Raw genomic sequence first — 20311 nt, 5'->3', positions numbered from 1 at the left:
CCTCCACAACTAGACTGAAGAACAAAACGACAGCAACTTGTCTGTTCCCCTTCCCCCAATTCCCCAGCACTGTTCACATCCCCCCAATTCCCCAATAAAAATCTTTAAAAAAAAAATGTGTATTTCACAATACAAAAAATAAAAAGAATAAATTAAATAACCTTTCTTTTATTTCTTACCTAACAACTAAAATTTTGAGCACTGGAAAAATTGATTTTTTTGAGAGAATGCTGCCATGGATTTGTAATGTTTGCAAATTAGTGTAGGGTATGATCGTTTGGTGTCTGGAGATGGCAAAATTGATGATTTAGGGCTCAGCATGAGGAGAAGACAGAGAACAGGGAAACATCTGGAGATGAAGGGCTTTGAGCCTGGCTGGAGAAAGGGGAGGAAAGTGGTGATTTCCACAGCGTGGGTACCACAGAGCAAGAGAAGGGGCTAGATGAGCTAAGTAATAATAATAGTAACAGTAAATATAAATTGCTCCACTACTTAAGAACTTCTTATTTACCAGGCACTCTGCTAGGAGTAAGCACAGGTCAATGGTAGTAACTGTTGTTGCCACCAAGCACTTTACATCATCTTATTTAATCCTCCCAAGACCCCATGAGGTACATACCATCACCCCCATTTTGCACATGAAGAAACTGAAGTTAGAGTATTACATGCCCAAACAACCAACAGTGACAGACAGACTTTGGTAGAAGTCGGCCTGTCTTATCAAGGAACCTCGTGCTTACCTTGTGAGCAGTGCAGCTCCTCTGAGCACATCATGCTTCTCAAAGAGAGTTATGGGAGCAAACATGGGCTTCCCTTCACAGAACCCTCGCCTGACTGATGCAACTAGGAGGCCTGACCCCCATAAGACCTGGGGCATCCTTGTCCCCCACACCGAGTGAGCTTTGCCTCTCTCTGCACTCAAGGGAGGGAGGCAAACACTGGTGCTCTGTCTTCCTGGCTTCTGACAAACAAGTTCTAGCTCATTTGGTGCGTTTTTATTTTGAGAACAGGAGAATGAACATATCACACTTCAGCACACCACTCACACCACTAGTTTACGTAGGCTTGCTGTGCCTCTGTGTTCTTGTCTCTAGAATGGGGATAACTGCACCAATCTTGAAGGGTAGATGTGATGACTAATGAGATGATCCACGGCAAAGTGTTTATCACAGTGCCTGGCACAAGGTAAACACTCATTGAGTTCTGCCAACTATCATCACTCCTATCATCGTCATCCTCCTCCTCAATCATCTTCATCTTTGGCAATGCAGCAATCCTGGCTGCTCTGCTACTCAGGCACCATGGATGGGCGACCACAGTATTTGAATGAGCATGTCCACGACCCTCAACCTGGATTACCCTGTTTCCCCTCCCACCAGCCAAATTCCACTTGTTCTGCAACTAGTCCCAACTCAAGTTCCACCTCTTTCATAAAGCCTTCCAAAAAGTCACAAATCCAGCTCCTCACTCTGGTCTCCAAATCCCCATGTGATCTGTGGCTTCTGCCTACGTCTACACCCAACTGCTGCCATTCCTCCCCTAGCTCACTATCCTCCACTCACCCAGGCCGTCTTCCTTCCCTGAAACATATCAAGTCAACTCCTGCCTTTTTTGCACTAGATGGTCCTTCTGCATGCAAAGCGCCTCCTCTTGATCTTCAAATATCTGGCTTCTTATCAATATTTAGGCCTCAGCAGAAATGTCACTTCTTCGGAGAGGCCTTCCCTGAAGGCAGAAATCTTACATGTCTTGACTAACATTGTATTCTCTGTGCTAAGAACACTGAAATAAGGGATGTTCAATCAATATTGACTGATTGATTGATTGATCCTTTACCTCCTTCAAACTTTCATAGTATTTTACTCACTCTTCTGATAATACTATCCTATACATTTACTGTGCATTGGAAATTATAGACCTCACATTTACTTTGTGTGCCTGTCTTATCTCAGACTTAAAGTATACGCTTTGAGAGTAGGATCTAGGTCTTACGAGTTCTATACATTGCCTCACAAGGAATAATATATAGAACAGTACTCTGCACAGAAGTAGCTCTGCAATAAATATTTAGTAAATTTGTTCAAAACTGAGCTCTCTTCTCCAGTCCGGGCAATCAACATTAATTTTGTCCTTTCCCCCATAGAGAGGGGCCTCAACAAATGGATTCTGTATTTTCATGATTTCTATTCATCTTGTTTTGTTGGAAGACCAATCAAGATGTTTAGACTAGGAACAAAGAAGAGATTAGATTTATGAGCCAGTAATCCAAGAGAAAGGCTACATGCTAAACACTTGACCAGAAATGCTGGATGTATTTTGCCCAAGACCCTCTTAAAATCAGCTATGTTTCGACTAAAAAGTACAAAAGATAAGTTCTAAATGTCACACAAGGTTTACTGCTGGGGTACTATTAAAATAAGGGGAATTATTAGTGCCACCTGTTGGTGGAAAAGTATTAAAAGAAACAACTGCTTATCTGCATAACCCAGATTAATAGAGACCGTTAGAAAACTACTGCATGTGGAGGGGCAGCTGGGACAGTGAATTTCTGACATCTATTTAAAATGAAACAGTTAGTGGCCTTGACCTGCAGGCCAGCCACAGCAACGAGAACTCCAGGAGATGAGGAGCCTCAGACCCACAGAAGTGCCAAGTGAGCATAAGCTTAAACAGTTTTAGAAAAACAAAGCCCTCCAATCATGGCATGTATTCAGGCTGGTGAAAGAACGGCTACATGTGATACTGTTTAACAGAGAATTAGGGAAAACTAACAGACAACAACTTCCAAAACCCCCACTCATTCTACAAAGAATCCACGAGATATGCAGTAGACTAGAACAGTAGACTAGAACACTGTATAACAAGTACAATCACACACACACACACACACACACACCTCCCAGGTGAAAATAAATGGGAGTTCATGGAATTTGGCAGTTTTGTGATAAGTTAAATCTAGACCTTATTACTAACAATGTATTATTATAAGTATGAAAATTCAGGACAGCTATTCAATGTGAATTTAGCAAAACAATAAAAAAGGGTGGTGTGTTGGAATTTGAAGATCCTGTGACAGGGTTAGAGTCATAGTTCAGCTCTTTTGCCAAGGTTAAAACAAGAGTTTAGGGACACAATAAAGTTCAAAGACGTTTATCATTTTACCTTTACCTTTGCTAAGAACCCTGGGCAAAAAAGTTTGAGATTTAGAACTACTGCAACTTCATTCTATCTGGAAGGGTTAAATGTTTAGATCTTTGGAACAAATTTTTATTGGACCATCACACAAGATCAATCCTAAGGGCCACTTGGAACCTTTTGCTAGATCTTTGTCTATGTTCGATGAAGAAGGAACATGGCCTGCTCTGATAGATGATGGTTTTGCAGAACATGCATGGCCAGTAGTCACAGGTGAAAGCACAGCACTTCTTATGCATAAAACTTCACATGGATTAGGTTATAAATGAAGTGCATCCTGTAAAGAAAGCATTTTGGTCAGTTAATGTGTACGTTTGTCACTGATGTACACATTGCAGAAGTCATCCTTGACCAGTCATGAAATAACCTCTTTGTTCTGCCTAAAGAATTTGATGGCTGTCTACAGACGCCATAAAACATTTCTCAGAAGTTGGCTGCATTGGAATATTTGAAGACAGATTATTACAGCTGCTGTTTTTAGAAGAAAGATTTCTGCATGGTTTTTATAGTCATGAAAAAGTAACAGAACCCATTTTGCAAGAATATGCTACAATTCATGACTTCAGGTGAATCCCAGCAGTCACCAAAACCACTGAACTTTATTTTAATTGTACCGAGAAGACAGTATTTATGTTCTCAAGTAGGATGTTGTATTCATACAAGTCAAAAGGTGTTAAAAATGTATCCTAGAGAAAATTATCATGTTATGGATCATAACGTTTTAAAATTTTGGTGCCATGTAATTTAAGACTTATACATTTAAAAAAAATTATCAACTATTTAGGTTTACCAAATCTATTCTTGTTTTAATTTTCTCTAGCTATTCTGAAAATCATTTTATAGTTTTTAACACACCATTCTATATACACACTAATGGTCATATTTAGGATGCAATATCAGAGTTTTCTTTTAAGCCATTTACAAGTTAGTGGGCCTATCTTATTTCTGATAATGTTTGAACTTCTTAGGGAGTTTCTTATAGTATGCTTTTTTTAAAATATATTTTTTATTACATTTAAAAAGACATTTTTCATAAAGAAGTTTTTATAAGTGATGAATTATAATTTTAAATATGAAATAAATTGTTTTGTTCAACCATTTATAATACTTATAATGCCTATCATATCTACCCCATTGTACAAATTGTAACAATTAAAAGCTAAAATATACATCATTATACAATAAAACCAAGATTTTTGTATATATAAACAAGATTATTCTAAAATTGATATGTAAAGGCTAAGTAACTGGAATCGCTACATTTTGAAGAAGAGAGTGGGCGGACTCAGTCTATCCAAAACCCAGTAAATCTCCAACATCTTAATGTAACCCCTCCTTTATATTTCTAAGCACAGTCGCATGCTGGGTTGCCACAGCACCATTTTCTCATTGCGTTGTTTGTGTTTTACTCTCCCTTTTTAAGCAGTTTGGCCCTGAGCAAATCACTTCTCTGGATCTTAGTTGCCTCATCTGTCACATGGGGATATGTCACCTAATTCACAGGAGAATTTAAATTTTTTATTATGAAAGTAATACATTCATGTGATTTAAAAATTTGCATCAGTGCAAAAAGGTATGAAGCTTAAGACAAAACAAAAAAAACAACCTCTGCCATTCTTCCCAGTCTTATTCTCCAGGAAGAAACACATTAAATTTCTTACGATAAATAATGTTTTGATGTTGGACATTTTGATGCCGAACTCTCCTCATCTAAACACTTCTTTACTTGAAAAATACCACCATCAAATGGTCAGGAACAAAAATGATCCAAATGAAATATTAGCTAAAAACTGACGTTATGGGAGTAACATGATGAAAACTGTGTTGCAATGACCCACTTCAGTTCCTGGCAATCCTAAGACTACCTCAAGAAAATAAGGTAAAGATTGGTGCCCGATTCCTATCTTACAGGCCAGATAAACAGGGTGACTGAAAATTTATCAGTACACATACCCTGGAAACAACAGGATTTTAATCCAACTTTTACATACTTTAAATACACCAAACACTACCTGGGTCTCTGCTTCTTAAATGAAAACCCCTCCATATGTCATTCTGGAATGTTCTTATCAATCTGTATCTAATTTCACATAAGCTAAATTCTACACTTATAACTTTTGAATTCTGGTCAAGAAACATCTGGATAAATCCAGCTGCTCTAACCTCTGATATCTGAAGACTACCTTAAAGATGTGGCTCTCAAACTTGGCAATCCCCAAATAACAGCATCTGCATCACCTGGGAAGTTGTTAGAAATGCATGTTCTCGGCTTCCCCCAGCATGCTAAATCAGAAATTCTGAGGGATGCATCCAAGTGTGAGAACCACAGCGCTAGAGCCTTACAAAGTGCAAACATCAAGTTATACTTTCAAGAGTTAAGGAAATTGGGGGAGGGGAGGCCCTTCTGTCCATTGCTTTATATTTTCCCCCAAATGGCTCTTCATCCTTCACCTTTTTTATTCTTCTTGGCATTCTGGGTGTTTCTTTAGGAAATCGGTCCCTAATCAAATGACTCTGATATCTGGCCTCCTAGAGTTCTCTGTAGGGGAGAATTCTGAAGCTGCACTAGGCTCAGTAGGAAAGCTTATCAGAGATGATCAATGACATCAACCATGAGCTCAGGAAAAATGGAGACCAAGATGGCAATTATCAGGTGTTTGACTCTGCTGTAAACTATGCATATGACTGCTTGTAGCTTCAAAGTCCACTTTCAAAATTCACTCTACTGGAAGATACTAGTCTTTCAACCCAATGATGCACATGAGAATCACTTGGAGAGCTGTGATACCTGGGCTCCACCTCCATCCCAAGAAGATTCTGATGTAACTAGTTTGTGGGGTGGGGCCGACATCAGTATTCTTCAAGCTCCCCAGATTATTCTAACATGCAGCCTGGACTGAGAACTCCTGCAACCTCAGTGGTTTTCACAGTATGGTGGCCAAACCAGCATATCACCATGACCTGGAATTTGTTAGAAAGGCAAATGATCAGGTCCAAGCCATACTACTGAATAAGAAACCCTGGTGGAGGGGATGAGCAATTTAACAAGCCCCCCAGGCGATTCTCATGCCCAACAAAATTTGAGGGCCATTGATTATGCCCTGTTCACACCTCTGTTAGAATCTTCCTGGGAGGAGATTGTGGGAAAGCAACTGCCAGGTCTATCAACATACCAGATAACAGCCTGCAGTTTTTAAAGATAAAAACAACTCCCTCACTCTATAAGCCAAGTGAGCTAATAATACTTTCAGTTTGTCTTTCATTTTAGATATCCTTAGAAGGTGTTAATTACTGTTTCTATCTGCCTTCAACATTGCATTATACATAATTCTAACCCAGCAATTCCTAGAGCGTGTTTGTGAATTTAAGAGTGTCACAGTGTTATGGGAACAAACCCAAGCAATCATGCTGGGCACAGTAGGAAATGGAAAGGTAATTAAATATTGTTTGACTATGTTCTTCACAGAGCTGGAAATGCTCTCCAGGTTTGCAGACTGAGCAAATAAATAGGGAAAATGGGGCAAGCTTCTTGACATTTTTGTTGCAAGTCTTTAAACACTTTTTCCAGGTTTGTGGACTGAGCAAATAAATAGGAAAAATGGGGACAAGTTCTTGACATTTTTGTTGCAAGTACTTTAAACGCCTTTGGGATATAAGTACCCCAGAAAATAGAAAGACCAAGTGAAGGCTTGGCTACAGGAATCAAAGTTTTCATGCCCTAATTTGTGGCTATACAATCCTTTATCATCCATATTTATCGGCCATTTCTCAATTAAATCTCTGGAGCTGGAGAAGGCATTATGGCCAAGTAACTCTATCCTGCTAGAGATCTCTTTCCCTCCGGCAAGACTGAGATGGGGCACTGAATCTCGCAGCCAATCATATGAATGAGGAGAGTAGGACAGAGAAAGAGCATCGGGTATCCTGAGGAAAACAACACAGAAACTTCTGACATAGTGGTTCTCAACCTTGTTTGCAGGTTGCAATCAGCTGGGGAGCTTTAAAGAAATACTCATGCCTGGGTCCCTTCCCTCACTTCTCTTTTCCCCCATTGAGATTATAGTTCAATCTGGGCTGTGATCTGGACATCAGAATTTTTATAAACTCACCATATGAGTGTAATTTCCAGGGAGGGTTGGGAACCATTGCTTTCTGGGAAGACAAGATTCCTCATCTTTAGATCAGCTTTCTGGGGTCTCTGGCTGGGACCTCAATTTACTGCAAGAGCTAATGACTTAGTCTTGAAAAAATGGCTCTCCAATGTGACACTGAAAATGTGATCATATTCCATCACTAGAGGGCGAAGTTTCCTCATTTTCAACATTTAATAAAGCATTATTGCCTCAGATTAAGAATTCAATCAGGTTCCTCCCACTTAAAAATTTTTAAAAGCTGAATGATTACATTTTAATGAAGGTACACTAAAGCCTGACTTTCATGAATGTCAGTTCCTTCTTATTTATGAAATGAGGCTTTGAGAGGCTATTATTAAAAGAGTTCCCCTCCTCCTACAGGGTTTGGGTTTTATAGGCTATATTGTTTTTACAAATGCATGGCTTTGCTGTGTAGCCAATGTTACCAAACAGGAGGTAGGGCTTGATTATATCTGATTAAGATTTTATTATTTTCTATTAATAATTCAGAAAGTGAAACAATAAATGTCTCAGTTTTAAAATCACTTGATTTTTGTATCTTGAAATCAAAATTCTGCATTTCTAACAAGCTCCTAGGTGACGCTGAAGCTGAGGCTGCTGGTGGAGAATTACACTTTGAGTAGTGGGAGGTAGAGAACCCTAGGGACAGACACTGACTCCTCTTCTGAAGATATCCTAAGATCTTGACTCACACTGATAACATGTCTGTCTATCTATCTATCCATCCATCCATCCATCCATTCCCATGAAGACAGAGAGATCACAAACCCACTGGATTCCAAATTGGCTGTGCATCGTAATAATTTGCTTTCTTTTTTAGTCTCAACCCCTGAAGATTACAATCAATCAGTGTGGAGAGGGGCTCAGGAATTTGTATTTTTAACAATTACTTAGAAGATGTGGCTAAAGCCCTCTGCTTTTGAAAATCATTGTTTTTCAAAGTTTTACCTTATAGACAAACAGACCAAGGCCAGAAGAGGGAAAGGGAACTTTCAAAGTTAGTGACAGAACAAACCAGGATCCAGGTTCTCCTGGCTCTCTTAAGTTGAGACATTGCTACTTGTTAGGAGTTAATATGTGTGCTTGATTCTAATTCTCATGCTACATCATTGATGGGTCTAGTAGCTAGTCTCCAAAGATAGCCCACAATAAACCATGACTCTCAACATTCACACCGGTGTATTGTCCCCTCCCGTATTCAACCTGGGCTGGCCCCATAACCTGCTTTAATAGACAGAATGCTCTGGAATTAAAGCTGTGTAACTTCAGAGGCTGAGCTTTAGGAGGTTTGCAGCTTCCACATCCTTCCATCTTGGAAAACACCACTCTGAACCCAGACATCATTCCATTAGGAAGTTCACGCAACCATGTGGAAAGGTGCAGATGGAGAAGGACCAAGGTCCAGGTCAACGTCCTCAATTGAGCTCACAGCCAACAGCCCATCACTAACTTCCCAGCTATGTGAATGAGGCCACTTTGGACCTTTTAGTCATCCACTCCAGTGGAGTATAACTGTCCACTCAATTCCAAGAATACAAAATAATTGTTTTTTCAAGCTCCTAAGTTTTGGGGTAAGTATTTTACCGCAAGAGATATCTGAAACAACAGGAGAAGAAATCCCCTCACCTGTTAGGCTGTAAACAGATTCGGTCATAGCCTGTGAGCTCACACAAATCCTTCTCCAGCTCTCGGAAAAGCTGCTGGTACCCTTGAGCCTGGTCCAGAGGCACAAACGGGTGGATGTTCGCAAATTCATTCCATGTGATTGGCTAAAAAGCAAGAAGAGAGACAACATATGCATATATACATAGTACAATAGTAGTAACAATACTAACTTTGATGATGATGATGACGGTGGTGATAGCAACAGCTAACTCAAAGAGTGCTTACTATGTGCCAGGCACTGTTCTCAGCACTTTATATTCATTAATTTAACTCTCATCATAAGCTTACAAGGTTAAGTGCTGTCTTCATTTTACAAGTGCATCAGAGTCCCAGAAAGGGAACTTATACAAAAATATCACCTTTTTCTATCTTTTTAGGAACAAAAAGTCCCCCAAATAGATTTATATCCATGAAACCCAATGAGTTGTTTCAAGTATAATTCAAACTCTTACATAGCATATATATTATTCTCTCTTCATTAGGCAGAACACAACACAAGCAGAAAAGCAAATGGGGGAAAACTTCTTATCACAATATAAAATGATTTCCTTTGCTTGATGTGATTTGTCACATCAGAATAATCATATGGAAATAAAGGAACACAATAGCTTTGCTAAAATGGATTCTAGTCTAGTAGAGATACTTCCCACCCATACAGGTTACACAAATCTTCTGTTGACACAAGAATGAATTAAAACCTCAAATCTCTACCCTTCTGGCCCTGTGAATGGATTTCTAGAAAGAAGGCTTAAGGTTCTTAATTCTACCTGAGCTTAACAACTACAAATTGACAGAAATAAAAGCTTTTAACATGGCAGGTTTAAAAAAAGAGAATGGGGAAGGTAAGAGGTATGAATATTATGTTTAGTTATTTTAATATTTAAATATAATTTTACTCATAAATTTAAATGATAGGGTTGTGGTAAAATTAGGGTTTCTGCCAAGATTGTTGAATAGCAAGGTAAAGGATTATGAAAGTAATTATTAAATCACAGTGCTAATAGCAGCATTCTCTAGTGATCTACTTATGTACAAGTCAGAATAAGTTCCCACTGAATAGAGGTGACCTACTTACTGTGAGTTCAGATGAACTGTTGAGCTTCATGGTACAGGACCCCTTTAAGAAGATACAGCCAAAAGGTATCACATTAGTGATTTCTTATGATCTGTATGATCAGCCCACCAATCTCCCCACATGGCCACCCCTTTATCCTTCTTGCAGCATATTAGAAGTGACCCAAGGAGGTGGGATCAGTGCAGGATTAGAAGCAGGGCTAAAAGCAATGATTACCAGTGGAATCATGCTGTGAACAAGGGAAATGTCTTTGTTTTCTAATTTCTTCATATATCGAACAATATTTGTTTCTGAATGATAGCTGTAAAGACAAAACACATGTATTGGGCCAATATAATTAGATAAGAGTCCGTACATGTCCTCCTGAAAGATAAGACACACTGAGACATACTTTCAGCATACAGATCAAATTGGGCCATGGCTAACATGCCAACAAAACATCAGAAGGAAAGGCATGGAACCCCTACAAACCTCAGATGATGCCCCAGGATAAGAAGCTGCCTGTAGGCATGAGAGGAAGTTTGGGAAGAAGAGGATATGAACTTGCTGGGTATGTTATTCATCCTAGTATCTATGCATCCAAACTCCCTTCTTCCTGATGAGTAGAATTAGGGCTTACAGTGCCAAGGGAGCATGGTCACCAGGAAATAATGTGTGCTTTGCCCAAGTCAGAAATGGGGTCCTTACAGTGATGACAATAGTCACCATAACCTATTGGAGTCAGAAGCCACTCTCTACTATGCTCACAAGCCATGACACACAATGCAGAAGTCACACTAGCCACACAAACCTGTTGAATACTTGATTTGTAAGGAATGGGCTAGTTCTCTGGAAGGCAGTCCCCAGAATACCTCTCTGCTCCTCGCCCATGCTTTCAGCAACCAGCTCCTGCACAGAGAGACCACAGAAACGAAGGAGCAGTAATTGCACCTGGAACCACATGTGGACGCCTAGGTGTCCGGTCAGTGTGGATCCTGACAGAGCACCAGAAACCCCTTACCACCCACTCATCACCCGCCCCAGAGGCATCTGGCATGGTTTCATAGTAACAGGTGTCAGGAGTCATGAATTGTGGCAATTCTCCACAGCACTGTTTTTAAATTCTATTGACCTTAACCACAGAATATAAGAAAATGGTATAATTTTTGTTGCAAAAAATAAAGAGTTGACATCTTCTGTATGTTCCTTGAGTAATAAAGACCCAGAAAATTACTCGTATTTTAAAAGGTTATCAAAGAAGTTACCATGATGTCACTCATGTAAGTATTCTCACTTAACACTGCTCTGGTATCTTTGAGAACAACTCTTATAAAATACAAGTGCCAAGGCCATTCAGTGAGGGAAAAAACAATCTCTTCAACAAATGGTGCTGAGAACACTGGACATACACATGCAAAAGAATGAAGTTGGATCCTTATCTTACACCATATACAAAAACTAACTCGGAATGGATTAAGGGCCTACATTTAAAAGCTATAACCATAAAATTCTTAGAAAAAACTTAAGAGTAAACCTGCATGACCTTGGATTTGGCAATGGTCTCTTAAATATGACACCAAAAGCATAAACAACAAAAGAAAAAATAGATAAAATAAACTCATTAAAATAAAAAACTTTTGCACATCAAAAAACACTATCAAGAGAGCTAAAAGACAACCCACAGAACAGGAAAAAATATTTGCAAATCATATATCTGATAAGGGTTTAATACATAGAATATATAATTAGATAGATGGCTTGCTCCTCATTCTGCCTCAGGCTGGTAATTCGTCCATCTAAAGGCTTCAGTGGACGCTCCATAAATACTCCTAAAATGTGTAGAACAAATGCCTATGATTAAATTTAGCAGAGTTCTAGAGGGAAGATGCTTATTCAGTCCTCTTTATTAAAGTTTAAAAGAGAACAGTGTGATAGTTCTTTGATGATTTACATTTGTCCTCTGATATTGAAGTCCTCTCTCAAAGAGGACATAGACAACCAGAATAGAACCATTTAACACTCTTTCAACTTTGTTACTATAATAAATGCTTCCTTTCATTGATTCATTCAACAAATATTTATTGAGTGCTTCCTGTGCATCAGGCCATGTAGTGTTGTGATAAACAGCTTGCTACAGGTCTGGACACCTCTCTTTCATTCTCATTCCATTTAATTGTTTTAGAAACCAACTCAGTCACACTGAACTGCTTGTAATTCTCATGTATTCTCTCTCCTCCTAGCCTTTGTGGCTGCTTTTCCCAATGTCTAGAACACCTCCTTCTCCTCAATTGTGCCATCTTAGTCTGGGTAACTCTTACTCATCTTTCAGATCTCAGCTTAGGACAATTTCTTCAAAGTCTTGGTGAGGAGCCCCTCCTCTGTGCTCAAAGAGCATCTGCAGACATCACCCACTACACACATAGCAACCTTGTGCTTGTTTGAATCCTCATTAGACTATAAACTTCATGAGCGCAGGAATCATGTCTAATTCACCACTATCCTCAGGGCCTTGCATGGTACCTGGCGCATATTAGGTCTTCAGTAAATATTTGTTACATGAATGAATATCGTAATTTTCCAAGAATCGACATAACCAAGATGCTATTATGAGGAACACGTTTTCATTTCACTTACTGCAGACGACTCACAGCCGAAGATCCATAGCAAGTCATCCAAGTCTTTTTCATTGACTGTTTCATCAAGAGAAATACCAAGCTACAGAAGTGAAAAGGAAAGAGAAAACATCAGCTCTAAATGCCAGGACCAGTGAAGAAAGCCCAAGGGAGATCAAAGGGGAGACGGTGCTGGACAAAACGCCCAGACATTCTAAACTATCGGGTACAGTTATATCTAAATTGGCCCTTAGGCAAAGGCGACTAGACCAGCCCCAGATTTCATAGGGTTTAGAGTTTTAGAAGCCACTGCTGACTCTGGCTGCAGGACATTCCTACGGGTACTGGACATGCTCACCTCTTTTTTCCTTCACTTACTTTATTATATTACCTATAATAGCCTTTACCTTAGTCCTATTGTGAAGAGAGGAGTATTATGAGGAAAACAGGTGCCTTCTAGTCCCATATATGAAAACACAAGGTATTAAGGAAAGCTGAGAAAGAGTTCGCCTTCAAAGGGTCACAATGTTCCAAATTGGAAATGAAAATTGTATATAAAAAAGACTGTGCCCAATGGCCTAATATTGCTTTTTCAAAAATAAATAGCAAAGCTTTCAATGAGCAAAGTCATGAAAAGTTATAGTGTTGTAAAGAAAAAAAAAACAAACACTGAAAGTTTGACTTACTGTGCCATCCTCAAAAACCCGAAAATTGATTTGCCGCTGAGCAGCCCTGCCCAAGACCTCCTTCACTGAGCAGCCACACTGAATCTTCAAAGTGTCAAAGAACAAGTCATGCTGAAGTTGGTGCCCTGCTCGCTTGAGACCTAGACAAGATAGGAGACTCACTGGTTTCTAACAGGAAGCCCGTTCCTCCACCATTGACATTTCACAGAGAAATAAAGAAGTAAATCCTACCATATATAGCTATAATGTAGTCTGTTCCTGCCCTACCCAGTGTTTTGGTGGCTGCTTTAAAAAACTTAAATGTTTATCACTATACTATAGAAAATTGTAAAATATACATAAAAAAGGAGGGGAAATCACCATCCAGAAATAACTAGTAGTTACATTCTGGTATATATTCCTCTAGAAGTAGCGTGTGTGTGTGTGTGTGTGTGTGTGTGTGTGTGTGTGTGTGTGTGTGTTAGATCACATACATATATTTCTTTACCCTTTTAAAAAATGTTTAATATATCATTAACATTTTTGCTTTTCTACAAATCAAAACCCATCATTATTTTTAAGGGCTGTTTATGTTCAAACTTACAGATGTACCATTAATTTAACTAATTACTTATTATTGGACGTTTAGGTTATTTCCAAGATTATGTTATTGCGAACAGTATTATAGTGGATATCCTTTACACCCTTATCTGATGATTACCTTTGGATATATTCCTAGAAGTAGAATTTCTAGGAATTGTCAGCACATTTTAAAAGCTTTTAATCATATTAAGTGCCCTCATAAAAGTCATACCAATATAAGCATTCTCTTTAATCTTTGCCAGTGTAATGGGAGAAAAACTATTTTATTGTTTCAATTTACATTTCCTTGAGTAATAGGTTGAAACTATATATGTTCATTGACCATTTATTTGCATACTTATTTCTTTTAAAATTATATTTGATGTCCTTTGCCCATTTTTCTCTCAGGGTTTTTTATCCTTCTCACGTATGGGATGGGGAGAGTGAGTGAGAGCTCTATATATTAAAAATATTAAACTCAGTCTGTCATAGAAGTTGAAAATATTCTTCCCAGTTTTTTATTTGATTTTTAGTTCTATATATAGTATGCACGTGCAATGAGTTTTCAATTTCACTTACTCATGTTTATCAGTCCTGTTATGTCCAAAAGTTTTAAAACAGGTACTAACTCACCTTCAGACAAAATCAAAGTGGCATTATGTACCCTTCTAGCAATATGCTCCAGCCCGTGGGAACCATGGTAGATTGCAAACATGGCAGCCATATTCGCCAAGAGAGCCTAAAATGACAAAGAACATTTAAAGAATCATGTTCAACAATATGATGGAAGATGACTAGTGGGAGGGACTATTATTTTCATTTGAGAGGAGAAAATGGAAAAGAGACAAAGCAACATGACAGATTTCCTGCATTCTCTATGATGGTTGGGGACCATCTATAATAAGCCTGAACACCTAAGAGGAAAACACAGCATCCAAGATGCTCTGGTGTCACTATACTAAACCTTCAAATTTGACCATTATAAAGGGTTTTCATGCAATAAAGTCATGCCACCCATAAAGGAGAAGATGGGGCTGCCATTAGACATCCAGATGCAAAATTTAATGTTGGAAGACAGCAGAGCAATAAAGGCCTCAGGGGGAGAAAAAGTGAGATCTAAGAATTTTATACTCAATCAGTTCTTCAAGGATAAAAGCAACAAACTTTTTCAAAAACAGAAGAACTCAGGGAATACAATTCTCCTAAGGCCTTAAATAAAGCAATAGAAGCTGAATTTGAACAACCAAGAGATGAATGGAAAATATGTGGTAAAGAACTACCAAAGATGAAAATGCAGGAGGCAGGGGAATCAAACCAAAATGAGTTGGCAGGAGATATACTAAAAAAGGGAAACCAGACCCGATTAGCTTATTCCCTGCTGACAGCAAGGTCACTTACTTAGATAAATAAATATATCTCTTGACCATTGGATTGAGGTTTCATGAAAATATTCTCAGGGAAGTATGTGTTCTAGTGTGACAGAAAACAGAAAGGAATGGCATTGGAATCTCTCAGTGATAAGGGACACGGGCAGTTCCAGGGATGCTTCAATGAGGGGATCCTACATGGGAGCAAGGAAGGGACCACTGTGATGGCACCTTGGGCCGGAGAAGAGGATAAAAAGAGGATGGCTAGGGCCAGAAACCAAAAGTGTCAACTTGGGGGAAAGTGATAGCGGCCAGCCTCCTGCGTCTCCTCCTCTTGGCCCCATCCCTCACCTGTTTTTTCACCTTAGATCCTGCCAGTAATCAGCCTTCTAACCACACAATATCAGCTTAAGTAACTTATGCAAACTCAAGTCTCAGACTCCTCACCTACCCAGTCCACCTGATTCTCCCACAGCCCCTCCCATCTCATTGGTCCAGCATGATGGTCTCTTTGAGGTTTCCAGTCCCACTACAGTGACTTTTGTCCTAATGTATTAGGTCAGCAGTTCAAGGTCCACTTTCATGGCCAATTACCCCCGGTAGGAAGGGGCACCTCACCAAACACACACCATACTACTCAATTGAGAAACGCAGTGCTTTAAAGTTGTATGATGTTCAATATCAGATCTATTTTGTTAAGTACACAGTTTCTCTGCTGGGCTGCTAGAAGGAATCTCTATGGGCCCTTGCCAAAAAAGAAACAGTTCTTAAAAGTTCTCAGAAAGTAGGCCGGCCGAGTGGCGTGTTGGTTAAGAGCTGGCTTGGGACACCAGAGGGCCCCAGTTCAGATCCCACATGAGGGACAGTGACACTGCCCTCTACAGCTAAGATGCTGAACAACAGCTCAACCTGGAGCTGGGCTGCCATAATTCGCCGGTGCCGGCGTAGGCTGCAGCCCCTGCTGCAGTGGGTTGCCATGGGCTACCATGTGTAGCCAGCAGCCAGCGTGAGCGGCAGTCCAGAAGCCGGCGACTGATCTGCCTCGCCTGGGAAGAGCACAATGATGGTGCCAACTTGGGCCAGTGAAGCAACGTCCTCCACAACTAGACTGAAGAACATAAGGACAGCAACTTGTCTGTTCCACTTCCCCCAATTCCCCAGCGCTGTTCCCATCCCCCAATTCCCCAATAAAAATCTTTAAAAAAAAAAAGTTCTCAGAAAGTGAACTCAGCAGTCAATAAAGAGAATGAGAAGGAAAAGATTATCAGAGAACACAGAAATAGACCTTCTTGCACCAAAAAATCCCAGAGAGCATACACACTTTTGTGGCCTCCACATGACAATTAGAAATAAATACAGAAGCACCACAACACCTTATAGCCGTGGAGAGGGCATGTCTGCAGTAAACCATCCAAGACACAGTATATCCACATGCTCATGACTATGCATCTGGGGAATAGAAACTCAGGTCTGGTGTTCACAAAATGCTTTGGAAGCCTCCCATCACTGCAGCCTTGTGGAGGTTGGTTGATGTCCCTTTTTAATCTAGAGATCATTGTTTTCCACAAACCGGAGACTCTATCCAGTGACTGGCCAACAAATTGATGAGAAGTGTAAAGTCACTTTTGAAACTCTTGGAAAAGCATTAGAACATCAATGGATGTTCAGAAAAACAAAGATAGAGAACAAGAAATTTTACTTTTTTTTTATAATTTGGACAAATAATACAATCAGGATACGTAAAGCAATCAAAAGCTAATGATGATACAATGCTCAAAATCATTAGTTTTTAGGGAAATGCAAATCAGTATCACAATGATATAACGTCACACCCACTAGAATGGCTGTAACCAAAAAGACGGGCAATAACAAGTATTGGTGAAAATGTGGAGGTGGGAATGCAATATGGTGTAGCCACTGGAAAACAGTCTGGAAGTTCCTCAAAAAGTTCAACAGAGTTAGTATATGACCCTATAATTCTATTCATATATACCCAAGAGAACTGAAAAAAATGTGTCCCCACAAAATCTTATACACGAATGTGCATAGCAGCTTTAGTCAACATACCCCAAAGTGGAAACAACCCAAATGTCCATCAATTGATGAATGGATAAATAAAATGTGATACATCCATATAACGGGATATTATTCAGACATAGAAAAGAATGAAGTACTGATTCATGCTAAAGTATAGATGAACCTTGAAAATATACTAAGTAAAAGAAGTCAGGGGGGTAACCGGATAGTTCAGTTGGTTAGAGCATGGTGCTGATAACACCAAGGTTGTGGGTTCGATCCCCACTTGGCCTTCCCTAAAAGAGTCAACTATGCCATTGTAGCATGAAAGCAATGTGTAACCAATGACCATGGCTGTTCCCCAATAAAAAAAAAATTAAAAAATAAAAAAGAGATCAAGCACAAAAAGGGTCACATATTGAATGATGCCATTTATATATATGAAATATTCAGAATAGGCAAATCCATAGAGACAGAAAGTAGACAAGTGGTTGCCAGGGGCAGCAGGGAGGGGAGAAGGATGGAAAGTGATTGCTTAATGGACGAGAGTTTCTTTTGGGGGTGACAAAAATTTCAGAAATGAAACTTTGGTGATGGTTGCAAACTTCGTGAAAATACTATCAACCACTGAACCGCATACTTTAAATGGGTGAATTTTATGGTGAGTTATTTCTCAATAAAAGTGCTAATGAAGTGTCCATTATGCCTCAATACAAGTGACTTTTTAAAGAGCTAATGAAAAAACCGCTTGTTGTGGTAGAAACAGAGAAATAAAATATAAAGAACAGGACATGATGCAAATGTAGACATCTGTAGAAATGTCACAAGTGTATAGAAAGAGTTTTAAAAAGAATTCAGTAAAACTTTCAGAGATTAAAAAAAAAAAAATACCTCTGCACCATCAAAGATGCAAAAGTAAAAGAATTCCAGTGTAGACCCTATCATGCTCAAAATGAAAGGGTAGCCTTAGAGAAAAACATTGAGCAGTTGCTATAAGAAGTAGAAGGCTGAAGTCAAAGACACAAAGTGTCCAAAGAACAACTCAAAAGCTGTCAGTCATCTTTCGACAAAAGAGAGTAATTTCAAGCTAACAAAGAGAATGACACTGGAGTTATGGGCAATTGTTTCATGCAACCAATTATGAAAAGGAAATGCATGAAATAAAACAGACAATAGAGAGTTAGAAGATCTCCAGAATAAAAAGGTGAAAATCAAAGAAGACAAGAGTATGGTGATCTCCAGGGCAAACATCACTTTAATAATTACTGAAAAAGATAGAGACCTTTCATAATCCAAGTTAAAAAACGAAATATCAGCTATCCATGAACTGGAAGAAATAAAAAGGTACAAACATTACTTTTGTTCATTGTAGACAGCCCAAATTCACTTGGAAAATGAGAAAACCCTGAATGTACTTATGATCAGACAGACACCTTGTGGAAGAACATGAGCAGAAAAGGTAAGACAGGAGCAGTCAGCTGCAGAAAGGGAAAATATGCAAGCAGAGAGTTCAACAAACAGAGGGCAAACTACAGAAAGTAAAGGCATCATACAAATATCCATTTTCTGTCAAAAGAGGAAAAGACTGTGACAACTGGCTCCTTCCTATGATAGTAGAAGAGCTGTCCCCTGAAAAGAAGCAGCCAACTTCCAGAGGGGAAAAAAAAAAATCATACAAGAAAACCAACTGAGGAAACTGCTCCAAAAACCAATGGCTATAGAACCAACTATAAAAAGACCTTGTCATCTACTGCATTCCTGGAGACTTTCTAAAACCTGGTGATGGTGGTTGGAGTCAATGCCCTGAGAGGGAGGAGCACTATACTGATACTGCTCATTGAGGTATCTGTGAGCTCTCTCTTCTTCTCTGACCTTGAATGATATAGATGGACCGAGAATAGATTATATGCTCAGCAGTGGCCCTCCACCTGATCCTAGGAGTTGGCCGGATATTAGAAAACCCTGCTTCCCCTGACCTGAGCCCTTGGGCAAATTCCAGATAACTCCTCCTCTTTTATCCCATTCACTTGAGGAATGCCTATCAGTAAAAGTACCCCATGAACACCAACAGCTTGCCAATCTGGACCACCCCTTCAAGTACAGTCACCTCAAGCACCCTCATTTTGCCTTCCTCGCCTTATCCTGGAGGGCTTCCATCTCTGCTCAAAGAGAAGGTGCCCAATCACCACCCATAATAAACTTGCCCTATGGACAAAAATGCTAGAGACCCTGAAGTGTGAACTGCATGCATACACAGAGCACCAGTAAAATACATTGTATTTTAGTTCTGACAAGATCACAAGGCTTCTCTACCAATAAGATCTTAATACTTCTGGTATGCACACTGCTCAGTAGGTGGTGAATAAATTGAAGAACAACTGAGTGGATGAATGAGTAGCGCATTTCTATAGATTGTAAGGCATTCACGGTGCAGGTCAGGTATGTGATCTACCTGAGCTGTACAGATGTTGCTGGTAGCTTTGTCTCTCCGGATGTGTTGCTCCCGGGTTTGAAGAGCAAGGCGATACACTTCTTTCCCAGTGGCATCTCTGAGTCAAGAATAAAACACCCAATTAGCACAGATAATCACAGCACCAGGAGTTGTCATAAATGGACCTTCTTCTTTTCTGCCCAGCTTGAAGTGAATTTAGTAAATTTACTTCACTTTGTTTACATAAAGAAACAATTTCCAAACCATCCTCTTCTAAATAGGACTACTCATTTTTAGTTTGTACTTTGAGGATTTGAGGCACCAAGATATACGTATATACGACAAGGCTGGAAACCTTAAAAGGAAATTTTCCAGGAATTACCCAGCCTAATAGTGGGTTGTCGGAAAAGTCATGATGCATTTGTGCAATGAAAAACAGAAAAAAAATACATCATGAGTTTTCCGACAACTCAATATAATGATGGTGATTGAGGATTAATTTTAATTCCGAGCTACTTGGCATACTCAGGATAAAGGGAAATATCTGACAAAGGAAACGGCATTTCTGTA

The 20311-nt window shown here is 39.4% G+C and overlaps 1 protein-coding gene and 1 pseudogene across 1 annotated transcript in view; one reads left to right on the top strand and one right to left on the bottom strand.

Annotated features, from left to right (window-relative positions):
- The window catches only part of GLDC (glycine decarboxylase), a 74270-nt gene that overhangs the window by 26896 nt on the left and 27063 nt on the right, over window positions 1-20311 (bottom strand). The window contains exons 8-15 of the mRNA XM_019664748.1: window positions 19763-19859; window positions 14561-14666; window positions 13367-13506; window positions 12703-12783; window positions 10880-10977; window positions 10306-10390; window positions 10090-10131; window positions 8976-9118 (exon numbers count right to left, since the gene is read on the bottom strand). Coding sequence (XP_019520293.1) covers window positions 8976-9118; window positions 10090-10131; window positions 10306-10390; window positions 10880-10977; window positions 12703-12783; window positions 13367-13506; window positions 14561-14666; window positions 19763-19859 — 792 coding nt within the window. The remainder of the gene's footprint in view (window positions 1-8975; window positions 9119-10089; window positions 10132-10305; window positions 10391-10879; window positions 10978-12702; window positions 12784-13366; window positions 13507-14560; window positions 14667-19762; window positions 19860-20311) is intronic.
- LOC109394557 (DCN1-like protein 2 pseudogene) lies at window positions 2686-3464 on the top strand (annotated as a pseudogene).

Source organism: Hipposideros armiger, unplaced genomic scaffold (assembly GCF_001890085.2).
Source record: "Hipposideros armiger isolate ML-2016 unplaced genomic scaffold, ASM189008v1 scaffold_429, whole genome shotgun sequence".
Lineage (NCBI taxonomy): Eukaryota > Metazoa > Chordata > Mammalia > Chiroptera > Hipposideridae > Hipposideros > Hipposideros armiger.
This window is presented reverse-complemented; position numbering and strand designations above follow the sequence as displayed.